A 13,032-nucleotide genomic window follows, 5' to 3' on the forward strand; every position below is an offset into this window, starting at 1 on the left:
TTGTAATCAAGGTGAGACAGTGACACATTCAATACCGCCTTCACACCTGCCTGCATCTAGGCATCTAGCTGATCTAGGGTGTAATCAGTCCAACCATTGTAAAACGAGAGTTTCTACAGGACGATTTCAGGTATGTTTATCTGAATTCATTCGGTGGAATGAATACACCCCTGATCAGACACATACTAACAGCATGATCACTTTGCTAGTTGTATAATTCCTTCTCGCATCTATGCGCTCTCCTCTCACATTTGTCTGTCGCTTGTGCACAACACATCAGCTTTCCAAGCCAAACCTTCATATCATATCTGCTAATCTCTACACACAGCATACGTCATAGTCAACATAGCTAATAGAAAGGGTTAGTAAACCCGCTACAATCATGCAATACAGTGCACAGTCAGAAAGCAGTTTCGCAGTTACGCTGGCGGGCCCCGGTGGCAATAAATTAATAAAACCAAAAGCTTACCTTGGAATAGTTCCAGTGTTAGATAGCCAGCTTGCTAACATAGGATCCCTCTCGGAGCCAGGTGTTTGAGTAGGCTAAACTATCTAGATGTATTCGCTAAATAAGTGGAAGTGGAAAAAAATACAAGGACATATAGCTCTCTCATTTGCTTCTCCTTCATTTTTAAATACATGTGTTTGAAAACTATTCAATTGTCTTTCTCTATGAGTCAACTATTCACCACATGTTATGCACTGCAGTGCCAGCTAGGTATAGCTTATGCTTTCAGTACTATATTCACTCTGATCCTTTGATTGGGTGGACATGTCAGTTCATGCTGCAAGAGCTGTGATAGATTGGAGGATGTCCTCTGGAAGTTGTCATAATTACTGTGTAAATCTATGGGGGTGTGAGAACCATGAGCCTCCTAGGTTTTGCACTGAAGTCAATGTACACAGAGGAGGACGGAAAATACACATGCACACAATACTCAACAACACTCAAGGTCTGAATCATGTTAGATAATCACAGGAAAGGGATGTGTGTATGTTTCTATTTTGAGCTGGGCCAATGTTGAGCAAGAGCCTTTCAGGAAATACTTGACTGAGGCTCTGACGAATGTGGAGTAACATGACGAAGGCTCACTGTGATGTTGAGTGGTGGAGAGAGCTGGGCTACAGTCCAATGACATTGGTCTCTGTTTTCTCTGTCTCCAGAAATGAACAGACTGTTATGTTCGATTTGTTCTTATAGTCGGATACAGCATTAGGTAGCTTCTGTTAGCCTGATAGCACAGCATTGATGTCTCTCACAAGTTCTTCTCAAAAGGTTAGTTAGACATTTTAATAGTATCACGGCTTTCATGGTATTCCTCCCTCAGAAAGCATTGTGTTCATTTGTTGTGTGTTGTGTTCCAGTCACGGAGATCTTGGATTGAAGATACCTTCTGCAAGAGAGCATGTGGTAAATTCATCCCAGCATGTCGAGACCTACACAGGTGAGCTGGAATTGATATTTGCTGAGCAGTGTCAAAATCTCATGATAATGGACAGTAGTGCTGGAATTATGATATTTACAGTGTTAGGCAGACATGCTAACTTTTGGTAATGCTAACTTTTCTAGTAAAAGTGGTTATGTTGCTGATGTATCATTTCCTGTTTGTTGCAGATGTTTTCCAATGTGTCAAGTATGCCAAAACCTAATAAGGTATGACTTTGCTGTGTGTGTGTGTGTGTGTGTGCGCGCTTTTAGAGTGAGATTGTCCATTTTAGTGTAAAAGTACACTTACAGAAAGTAATTCCACATACACTGAGTACGACAGACTGACCAGGTGAAGGCTATGATCCCTTATTAATGTCACTTGTTAAATCTACTTTTATTATTGTAGATCAAGGGGAGGACAGGTTAACAAAATAATTTTAAGCTTTGAGACAATTGAGACATGGATAGTGTATGTGTGCCATTCAGAGGGTGAATTATTTTTAATTGAACTGAGTATGGTAGTAGCTGCCAAGCGTACCGGTTTGTGTCAAGAACTGAAACGCTGTTGGGTTTTTCACACTCAACAGTTTCTCATGTGTATCAACAATGGTCCACCACCAAAAGGACATCCAGCCAACTTGACACAACTGTGGGAAGCATTGGAGACCACATGGGCCAACATCCTTGTGGAATACTTTCGACACCTTGTACAGTCCATGCCCCGACAAATTGAGGAAGATGGTGCAACTCAATATTTGGAAGGTGTTCTTAATGTTTGGTATACTCAGTGTATACTATCACAACATTTATAGGAACAACAATGCATTTTTGTGCCAATGTTTAACAACAAGAAAGGTTTGAGTTTTGCCTCTCTACCCCTAACCCCCAGATGCTGCTGTGGACGTCTGGTAGGGGAGCACACCTTGCTGGAGACTGGCCCTTCCATGTCCTGCTGGCCTAGGCCTGGGACAGGGCAGCAAGAGGAGTGGTCAGTGGAGTGCCACACACAATCCAGTGCCACCGATGCCTACGGAACCATTGACTTCCAGGACAGTGCTGGACGTAACTGCCGTGCCAAGGTCTGTAGGTATTGCTGCATTCATGTGCTAGTCAGAACTCAGAAATATCCAACTGGGAAACAAGGGGTGCAATGATGCTACCTGAGTTTCCCACTTGTATTTACCATTTAGAAGCTTGTTAGGAACGGTTTTGGACATCTGAAACTCAGAGTAACAAAAACGTGGTGTTTGTGTGTCAAACTGTGTGAATGGGCAATATGCCAACTGCAGTGTAATGCCAAATAGGATGCCAACGAGGACAAGCTGTTATCTCATATTAATGTGTTTGACCTGACCATGCTTTATGCATTGATCGTTCAGTATGTTCGTGTTGCGGTCGATGCCAAGGCTGAGGCTCTGCTGCAGCTGATGCGGAGTGAATGGCAGATGGAACGGCCTAAACTACTGCTGACGGTTCATGGGGGGACAGAGAACTTCTCCCTCCCTCTCAAGGTTAGACAGGCCTTCAGCAAAGGCCTGATCACAGCAGCCCAGAGCACTGGAGCCTGGATACTCACAGATGGCATCAACACAGGTATGTGTGTGAAATAATGCTGATGAATTTGCAATTGGCTTTTAATTAAGACAGTAAGCACGTGTGGATGTCAGCATATGTGTGTGATTTTGGGCTCATTTTACATGTATTATACTGTGTGTGGGGTGTGTATTACATGTACTTGTTTATATGTGTTGTAGATCAGTTTATATGTGTTTGTATGTATATACAGTGGCTTTGGAAAGTATTCAGACTAGAGGTTGACTGATTATGATTTTTCAACATCGATACCGATTATTGGAGGACCAAAAAAAGACGATACTTTAACTTAACTTGTATTAACTTAATATAATACATCAATAAAATCAATTTAGCCTCAAATAAAATGAAACATGTTAAGTTAATATTGCCTGCTGACCTGGATTTCTTTTAGCAAAATATGCAGGTTTAAAAATATATACTTCTGTGTATTGATTTTAAGAAAGGAATTAATGTTTATGGTTAGGTACAGTTGTGCAACGATTGTGCTTTTTTCGCAAATGCGCTTTTGTTAAATCATCCCCCGTTTGGCGAAGAAAGTCCTAACAGAGTTCCCAACGAGCCAGGTTAGCAGGCAATATTAACTAAATATACAGGTAAAAAAAATATATACTTGTGTATTGATTTTAAGAAAGGCATTGATGTTTATGGTTAGGTACACATTGGAGCAATGACAGTCCTTTTTCGCGAATACGCACCGCATCGATTATATGCAACGCAGGAAACGCTATAGGTAAACTAGTAATATCATCAACCATGTGTAGTTAACTAGTGATTATGATTGATTGATTGTTGTTTATAAAATAAGTTTAATGCTAGCTAGCAACTTAACTTGGCTTCTTACTGCATTCACGTAACAGGCAGTCTCCTCATGGAGTGCAATGTAATCTGGTTGTTAGAGTGGTGGACTTGTTAACTGTAAGGTTGCAAGATGGAATCCCCGAGCTGACAATGTAAAAATCTGTCGTTCTGCCCCTGAACAAGGCAGTTAATCCACCGTTCCGAGGCCGTCATTGAAAATAAGAATGTGTTCTTAACTGACTTGCCTAGTTAAATAAAAGATAAATAAATACATACATAAAGGATTTTCGATTGTTATGAAAACTTGAAATCGGCCCTAATTAATCGGCCATTCCGATTAATCGGTCGACCTCTAATTCAGACGCCTTGCCTTGTTCCACATTTTGTAATGTTACAGCCTTATTCTAAAATGGATTAAATAAAAAAAACAATACACACAATACCCCATAATGACAAAGAGAAAACATTTTGCGGACTTGAACCTGATCAAACATCTCTGGAGAGACCTGAAAATACATGAGCAGTAACGCTTCCCATCCAACCTGACAGAGCTGAAGAGGATCTGCAGAGAATAATGGGAGGAACTCTCCAAATACATGTTTCAAGCTTGTAGCGTCATACCCAAGAATAATCAATGCTGCAATCACTGCCAAATGTGCTTCAACAAAGTACTGAGTAAAGGGTCTGAATACTTATGTAAATGTGATATTTAAGTTTTTTATGTTTTATAAATTTGCAAAAAAATCTAAAAACCTTCTTTTGCTTTGTGATTATGGTGTATTTTATGGAGATTGATGAGGGAAAAACATTATTTAATCCATTTTAGAATCATGCTGTAACGTAACAAAATGTGGAAAAAGTCAAGGGTTCTGAATACTTTCCAAGGGCACTGTTAGTGGACTGAGAATCTGCCCCTCCTAGGTGTGTCCCGGTACGTAGGGGAGGCTGTGAAAACATATGGCACCCATGACCTCAGGAAGAGGAATGCTGTAGGGGTCACGCCCTGGGGTGTAATTGACAATCACAGTGACCTTATAGGGAGAGATGTGAGTGTTGTTCTCTATAAAGATATCATTGCTTTTAAGGAAAGTTTCTAATTAAATCACACTGTCACATTATAATAAGGTTTACAGGATTTTTTGCACAGAACTGTATTAATTTGCGCCATGAAAATGTCACCTTTTATCTTTCTTGAGCTGCCATGTGCTCTCACTTTCCCGCTTGGCCTATCTCATATCCTCTTCTGCTTTCTCTCTGGCCTGCTCTCTGACCTGTGTTCTGATACCTGACCCAGGTGCTCAGGCCCTACCAGCCTCTGGGAAACCCCTTGAGTAAGAGGGTGTGTCTGAACGGCCTGCACTCCCACTTCCTGTTAGTGGACGATGGAACTCTGGGAAAACATGGCTGCCAGCTGGGACTGAGGAGGAAGCTGGAGAGGCACATTCAACTGCAGAAGATCCACCCTCGTGAGTGTGTGTGTGTGTGTGTGTGAAAGAGAGAGTGTGTGTATGTGAATGGGTGTGAGAAAGAGAGAGAGAGATTGCATCGCAGTGTGTGTGTGAGAGAGAGTATTGTAATACACGTGTGTAACAATATGTCTGTGTGTGATGTTTCCCTTTCTGGTAGGGTTTAACCAGGGTGTGCCAGTGGTGTGTGTGGTGGTGGAGGGCGGCCCTGACATTGTGTCCATGGTGCTGGAGTATGTGAGCAGTGTGCCCCCCGTGCCTGTGGTTGTCTTCGAGGGATCAGGTCGGGCAGCTGACCTGCTGGCATTCTTACACAAACAGACTGCTATTGACAGGTATGGAGTGCCAATGTAGTCATGCATATAATGGCTTTTACGCCTTTAAGACTTTGGTGTTCATGTCTGGTAGAGCAGGGATGGGCAACTTTTATGGAGGTGGGGGCCACAAAAAAACGTAACTCATCAAGAGGGGCCGCAGTGGCTTCTGGGACTTTGTACCCCCCCGAGCAAAACATTTTAGTGGCCCCCCTCGTGATAGCGAGTGTATATACACTTGAAGTCAGGAGTTTACATACACTTTGGTTGGAGTCATTAAAACTTGTTTTTCAACCACTCCACAAATTCTTTTGTGAACAAAATATAGTTTTGGCAAGTTGGTTAGGACATCTACTTTCTGCATGTCACAAGTAATTTTTCCAACAATTGTTTACAGACAGATTATTTCACTTATAATTCACTGTATCACAATTTCAGTGGGTCAGACGTTTACGTACACTAAGTTGACTGTGCCTTTAAACAGCTTGGAAATTTCCAGTAAATGATGTCATGGCTTTAGAAGCTTCTGATTGGCTATTTGACATAATTTGAGTCAATTGGAGGTGTACCTGTGGATGTATTTCAAAACCTACCTTCAAACTTAGTGCCTCTTTGCTTGACATCGTGGGAAAATCAAAAGAAATCAGCCAAGACCTCAGAAATAATTGTAGACCTCCACAAGTCTGGTTCATCCTTGGGAGCAATTTCCAAATGCCTGAAGGTACCACATTCATCTGTACAAACAATAGTACGCAAGTATAAACACCATGGGACCACGCAGCCGTCATACCGCTAACTTACTTTGGTGAGAAAAGTGCAAATCAATCCCACAACAACAGCAAAGGACCTTGTGAAGATGCTGGAGGAAACAGGTACTAAAGTATCTACAGTGGGGCAAAAAAAGTATTTAGTCAGCCACCAATTGTGCAAGTTCTCCCACTTATAAATATGAGAGGCCTGTAATTTTCATCATAGGTACACTTCAACTATGACAGACAAAATGAGAAAAGAAATCCAGAAAATCACATTGTAGGATTTTTAATGAATTTATTTGCAAATTATGGTGGAAAATAAGTATTTGGTCACCTACAAACAAGCAAGATATCTGGCTCTCACAGACCTGTAACTTCTTCTTTAAGAGGCTCATCTGTCCTCCACTCGTTACCTGTATTAATGGCACCTGTTTGAACTTGTTATCAGTATAAAATACACCTGTCCACAACCTCAAACAGTCACACTCCAAACTCCACTATGGCCAAGACCAAAGATCTGTCAAAGGACACCAGAAACAAAATTGTAGACCTGCACCAGGCTGGGAAGACTGAATCTGCAATAGGTAAGCAGCTTGGTTCGAAGAAATCAACTGTGGGAGCAATGATTAGGAAATGGAAGACATACAAGAACACTGATAATCTCCCTCGATCTGGGGCTCCACGCAAGATCTCACCCCGTGGGGTCAAAATCATCACAAGAACGGTGAGCGCAAATCCCAGAACCACACGGGGCGACCTAGTGAATGACCTGCAGAGAGCTGGGACCAAAGTAACAAAGCCTACCATCAGTAACACACTACGCCGCCAGGGACTCAAATGCTGCAGTGCCAGACGTGTCCTCCTGCTTAAGCCAGTACATGTCCAGGCCCGTCTGAAGTTTGCTAGAGAGCATTTGGATGATCCGGAAGAAGATTGGGAGAATGTCATATGGTCAGATGAAACCAAAATAGAACTTTTTGGTAAAAACTCAACTCGTCGTGTTTGGAGGACAAAGAATGCTGAGTTGCATCCAAAGAACACCATACCTACTGTGAAGCATGGGGGTGGAAACATCATGCTTTGGGGCTGTTTTTCTGCAAAGGGACCAGGACGACTGATCCGTGTAAAGGACAGAATGAATGGGGCCATGTATCGTGAGATTTTGAGTGAAAACCTCCTTCCATCAGCAAGGGCATTGAAGATAAAACGTGGCTGGGTCTTTCAGCATGACAAAGATCCCAAACACACCCGCCCGGGCAATGAAGGAGTGGTTTCGTAAGAAACATTTCAAGGTCCTGGAGTTGCTTAGCCAGTCTCCAGATCTCAACCCCATAGAAAATCTTTGGAGGGAGTTGAAAGTCCGTGTTGCCCAGCAACAGCCCCAAAACATCACTGCTCTAGAGGAGATCTGCATGGAGGAATGGGCCAAAATACCAGCAACAGTGTGTGAAAACCTTGTGAAGACTTACAGAAAACGTTTGACCTCTGTCATTGCCAACAAAGGGTATATAACAAAGTATTGAGATAAACTTTTGTAGGTGACCAAATACTTATTTTCCACCATAATTTGCAAATAAATTCATAAAAAATCCTACAATGTGATTTTCTGGATTTTTTTCCCATTTTGTCTGTCATCGTTGAAGTGTACCTATGATGAACATTGCAGGCCTCTCTCATATTTTTAAGTGGGAGAACTTGCACAATTGGTGGCTGACTAAATACTTTTTTGCCCCAGTGTATATCCACAGTAAAACAAGTCCTATATCCGCATAACCTGAAAGGCCGCTCAGCAAAGAAGAAGCCACTGCTCCAAAACCGACATAAAAAAGCCAGACTACGGTTTGCAACTGCATATGGGGACTAAGATCGTACTTTTTGGAGAAATGTCCTCTGGTCTGATGAAACAAAATATAACTGTTTGGCAATAATGACCATCAGTATGTTTGGTGGAAAAAGAGGGAGGCTTGCAAGCTGAAGAACACCATCGCACTTGTGAAGCACGGGGGTGGCAGCATCATGTTGTGGGGGTGCTTTGCAGCAGGAGGGATTGGTGCACTTCACAAAATAGCTGGCATCATGCGGGAGGAAAATGATGTGGATATATTGAAGCAACATCTCAAGACATCAGCCAGGAAGTTAAAGCTTTGTCACAAATGGGTCTTCCAAATGGACAATGACCCTAAGCATACTTCCAATGTTGTGGCAAAATGGCATAAGGACAACAAAGTCGAGTTATTGGAGTGGCCATCACAAAGACCTGACCTCTATCCTATACATATTTGTGGGCAGAACTGCAAAAGCGCGTGCGAGCAAGAATGCCTACAAACCTGACTCAGTTACACCAGCTCAGTCAGAAGGAATGAGCCAAAATTCACCCAACTTATTGTGGGAAGCTTGTGGAAGGCTACCTGATATGTTGGACCCAAGTTAAACAATGTAAAGGCAATGCTACCAAATACTAATTGAGTGTATGTAAATTTCTAACTGGGAATGTGATGAAAGAAATAAAATATGAATTAAATCATTCTCTCTACTATTATCCAATTTGTAAGTCGCTCTGGATAAGAGCGTCTGCTAAATGACTTAAATGTAATGTAAATGTAATTATTCTGACATTTCACATTCTTAAAATGAAGTGGTGATTCTAACTGACCTAAGACAGGGAATTGTGAAAAACTGAGTTTAAATGTATTTGGCTAACGTGTATGTACACTCCCGACTTCAACTGTATATATTTTTTGTTTTAAAGTTAATTTCCTGCAATTCTGCACATTTTGCCATGGGGCGTAGAGAAAATGTTGCTGTTTTTAAATCAAGTTTGCTGAGTCCTCACCCAGTGGGAGGCTCAGAGTTTTCCCTGGTCAGAAAAATGGGCTGAGGTATACTGTTGGTGTCCAGAGGCATAACACAGGCTGTATTTTGGGGCCAAAACATGCCAATTGAGAAATGAGAGTGGAGGCAGGTGTATGAGGCAGCTTGCTAACCAGAGCTCAGATCTTAGCATATGGTTGAGCCAAAAGGACCCAGGTTGTTAGCCTTTGTCTTACTTTACTGGTGTACCAGTATATGTTTACTGTGTTGTTACTGTTTACAGGCAGCTGGACACAGACATCCAGGAGGACTTCCTGCTGAGGATAGGGGGCATGTTTGGTCTGGAGAGAGCAGACGCCAGCCAGCTCTACAACCTTCTGATGGAGTGTATGGACTACAGACAGTCTGTGAGTAACGTGACTGTGGACCGGGTTCCCGGGCATTGACTAAAATGTACTCTCAATTGAGATTCTCATTTGAGAATGATTTTTAATCCAGGACTAGGCTTTAACCTGGGATATCCGTCCCATCCTCGCCCATTTCTATTTTTATAAAACACAGATCACAATCTTCGACTCGGAATCTGAGGATCAACAGGAGGCAGACTGTGCCATTTTGACGGCCACACTGAAAGGTACCGCTCCTCCTGGCCTTTATGCCTGTGTCAGTCACTGGAATGACCCAGTCCTGTCTGTTCTATGTGTTCTCTGGGCTGAATCCTAACTTGAAATCAGAGTTTTCACACAAATGACCTAAAGATCTATGCATGATCTACAAAAGTTATGCAGGGCTGATGTCTGGTTAAGATTGGACACACAGATGCTGTGATGATTGACAGGCACCAAGGCGTCTCCTGGGGAACAGCTCAGTACAGCTCTGGCATGGGACCGAGCAGACATAGCTAAAAAACACATCCTTGTGTATGGCCAGCACTGGCAGGTAAAAACCCAAAACAACTCACACCCTACCGTTGTACTTACCTTTTAAAAAATGCCCTTTCTTGCTAGCACTGACTTTGCTGATAGCTGCTTTATTGAGGAAAATGTTACTAGGACATTTTTATTTAACCTTTGTTTAACTTGAGATGTGGTAGGCATTGCTAGCCACCGTCAGATGAACGCATTAACTGTAAGTCTCTCTGGAGCGTCTGCTAAATGACTCAAATGTAAATGTAAGACAGACCCAGGGGGCAGGCAGAGCAAGGCTTGCTTAAGCCTGCTACACACTACAAAAACGTAGCTATTGAGCGTCCTATACGGTAGGTTCCAAAAGTACGTAGAACTACATAGAACTCTCAGCGAACTACGCTCCGTTTGTGTAGTCCTTGTTTAAAAAAAAATATATATATATATTATATATTTTTTGGTGGGGGGAAGTAAACTGAAATTGCTGTGCATTTTTTAAAACATGTTTGTGTTTGATGGTATGGCAGTCAGGCTTTATGGTGGGCTTGTGGTGGTTGTCTGTCTAGGTAGGCTCGTTGGAGCAGGCCATGCTGGATGCTCTGGTTATGGACCGGGTCGGCTTTGTCAAACTGCTGATCGACAACGGTATGACCATGAACCGCTTCCTGACCGTGTCACGCCTGGAAGAACTCTATAACACGGTAATGACTTGATCACTTTCTCTCTCTTGTTCTTTTCAGCTCTGTATTTATGAGTTACATAAACACACGAAACAATTCTGTGTTTTCCTATTGTAACGACCCTGGGTTTATAAGCGCGGAAATCGACTCTGCCGCACGAGCATGCTTTTGCGGCACAGTCGATAGCGCGCCGGACCTCGGGCTCAAAGGTCGAGGGTTCGAGACCTGCTCCCTGCTGTTTCATTACATTGGTGTCAGAAGTGATCGGATCTTGCATCCACGGCAGTGCGTGTGCTTGACCGGTGAGCGCGTTCCTGTAAGACGTAGAGCCGCAAGCTAGCGCGAGGACGCGCTCTTTGACGTGTCTGTTTCATTACACTATTGACAGTACAATGGCCATTAGCTAACTCATATACCAAAATCGCCATAGCAATGGCAATTGTAGTAATTGCAATCACAGTAATACAGTGTAAGTCTCTTGTTGGTTGTTTGGTTTTCCCACAGTTTGAAGATGTTTTGTAGATCACAGAGCTCTTTGTCACGAGTCCAGCTGTGGATGGTTGTTCAGTTATAAACAATGTTCAATAATTAATAACTTTGTAAATTATTTAACACCATATATTATCATATACAATTGTGGAAGTGTGTTTTCTAAAAGTTGAAAGGATAACTTTTCATCTGGTCTACCACTCAATTCCTTTGGAACAAATGTTGTATTGTAATCCAGATAACTAGCCACTGAAGTCTGGTTTGTGTTTGATGGTTTCTGATTGTGGATAATGAAGACATGACATACCATTATTTTTTATAGCAGCAGGGACCAACAGACAATTTTCTCCATATTCTCGTGGAAGATGTGAAACAGGTGAATATTGTGAAACTACATTTTGTGTGTGGTTATGTCTACACTATTTTGCGTGTGGAAATATTGAGTTTCAATTACTCGTGTGTGTGTGTGTGTTTTTGTGTAGACCCATATACCTAAAGGATACAGAGTCTCCCTCATAGATGTGGGGCAGGTAATCGAGTATCTGATAGGAGGAGCCTATCGGAGCACATACACACGGAAACACTTCAGGGCCCACTATAACCTCCTATATGCCCATTGCAAGGTAAGAGACCATGGTCACGTTTCAGGATGACTATTTTGCAGTTGCCTGCTGAATCTCACAGCGCCTGGGTAGGTTTTTAACATATCGTAGGCCTTTCAGCTGACCGCATCATATGATATAGCAATATGAAGCTTGACTACATAGTCAGTGACATGGCACGCAGCCATTGGATGATACCTGGACCACGACTGCAAAGTTGTCTGAAACGCAGCCCATGTTAGATTTCTGTATAAAGTCAGAGCAAGATATCACCTTTGGGCCCTCAAGCATTTCTGTAAAACTGTTACCATTAATATAGAAGTTTTTCTCTTTTGAGTTGTTGTTGTCTTGTTTTTGTTTAGACATTTTACCTTGTTAAATACGCCTTTGTGTACTCTGCACTGATTTAAGTGACCATCATTTCCAGGAGACTGGACGGGATAGTTCAGGACCCCTTAACAAAAAGAGGAGGGCAGACTGCACCCTTCACCCGCACCAAAGCCCAAACAGTAGTCCATCAAGGCCACCCTTCTTCCGCACTGCTCAGCCCTATAAACGCAAGGTCTGTGAAAGATACGGGACCAGCCAAAACAAATCTGTGACAGAACTAACATGTCTTACAAATGAGAGGTCTTTTAAAGACACTTGTCTCCACTTACACACTGAAACACAAACACACAGGCTTTTGATAGCTAGTACTGTATATTCTGTGGCTACAAGGTACATTAGCGTTCTAATCGGCTGGCTGCTTCTCCTCTCTCTCCTCTATCTCGACAGGAAAGATCCATGGTGCTCAGGGACCTGAAGGTGGCCCAGCAGCAGAGCTCCGAGCTGGGTGACTCTCCACTGTTTGTTTACAACTTCAATGACCTGTTTGTGTGGGCTGTGCTGCAGAGGCGGCAGCAGATGGCGCTGTTCCTGTGGCAGCACGGGGAGGAGGCCATGGCCCGGGCTACAGTGGCCTGTAAACTGTACCGTGCCATGGCCTACGAGTTTCGGCAGAGCAACATGGATGACACCACGGGGGAGCAGCTCAAAACCTACTCTATGTCAGTGTTTCCTCGTAAACATCAAACGTGTTGTGTAGTAGTAGTGTCGAGAGTTTGGGACTATAATCTTCTATTTACAAAAAGATTCTGAGATAATTGGCTTTAATGTTCTGAAGACTCATTGATTTGAATGGTGGAAGG

General features: G+C 42.6%; 1 protein-coding gene across 9 annotated transcripts in view; it reads left to right on the forward strand.

Moving 5' to 3' along the window:
- The window catches only part of LOC135530031 (transient receptor potential cation channel subfamily M member 6-like), a 40,111-nt gene that overhangs the window by 1,433 nt on the left and 25,646 nt on the right, over positions 1 to 13,032 (forward strand). For 6 of the 9 annotated variants that reach the window (XM_064958901.1, XM_064958837.1, XM_064958783.1 and 3 more), the window contains exons 2-16: positions 1,366 to 1,445; positions 1,616 to 1,654; positions 2,319 to 2,508; positions 2,809 to 3,022; positions 4,745 to 4,869; positions 5,118 to 5,289; positions 5,450 to 5,624; positions 9,450 to 9,573; positions 9,728 to 9,800; positions 10,005 to 10,105; positions 10,638 to 10,772; positions 11,563 to 11,616; positions 11,723 to 11,863; positions 12,270 to 12,404; positions 12,620 to 12,891. In XM_064958901.1, the coding sequence (XP_064814973.1) occupies positions 1,366 to 1,445; positions 1,616 to 1,654; positions 2,319 to 2,508; positions 2,809 to 3,022; positions 4,745 to 4,869; positions 5,118 to 5,289; positions 5,450 to 5,624; positions 9,450 to 9,573; positions 9,728 to 9,800; positions 10,005 to 10,105; positions 10,638 to 10,772; positions 11,563 to 11,616; positions 11,723 to 11,863; positions 12,270 to 12,404; positions 12,620 to 12,891 (2,030 nt within the window). Of the gene's footprint in view, positions 1 to 1,076; positions 1,277 to 1,365; positions 1,446 to 1,615; positions 1,655 to 2,016; positions 2,192 to 2,318; positions 2,509 to 2,808; positions 3,023 to 4,744; positions 4,870 to 5,117; positions 5,290 to 5,449; positions 5,625 to 9,449; positions 9,574 to 9,727; positions 9,801 to 10,004; positions 10,106 to 10,637; positions 10,773 to 11,562; positions 11,617 to 11,722; positions 11,864 to 12,269; positions 12,405 to 12,619; positions 12,892 to 13,032 lie in introns of those variants that run through there. The other 3 variants (XM_064958613.1, XM_064958731.1, XM_064958513.1) reach the window with 3 other exon arrangements.

This window comes from Oncorhynchus masou, chromosome 1 (genome assembly GCF_036934945.1).
Source record: "Oncorhynchus masou masou isolate Uvic2021 chromosome 1, UVic_Omas_1.1, whole genome shotgun sequence".
In the NCBI taxonomy this organism is placed as follows: Eukaryota; Metazoa; Chordata; class Actinopteri; order Salmoniformes; family Salmonidae; genus Oncorhynchus; species Oncorhynchus masou.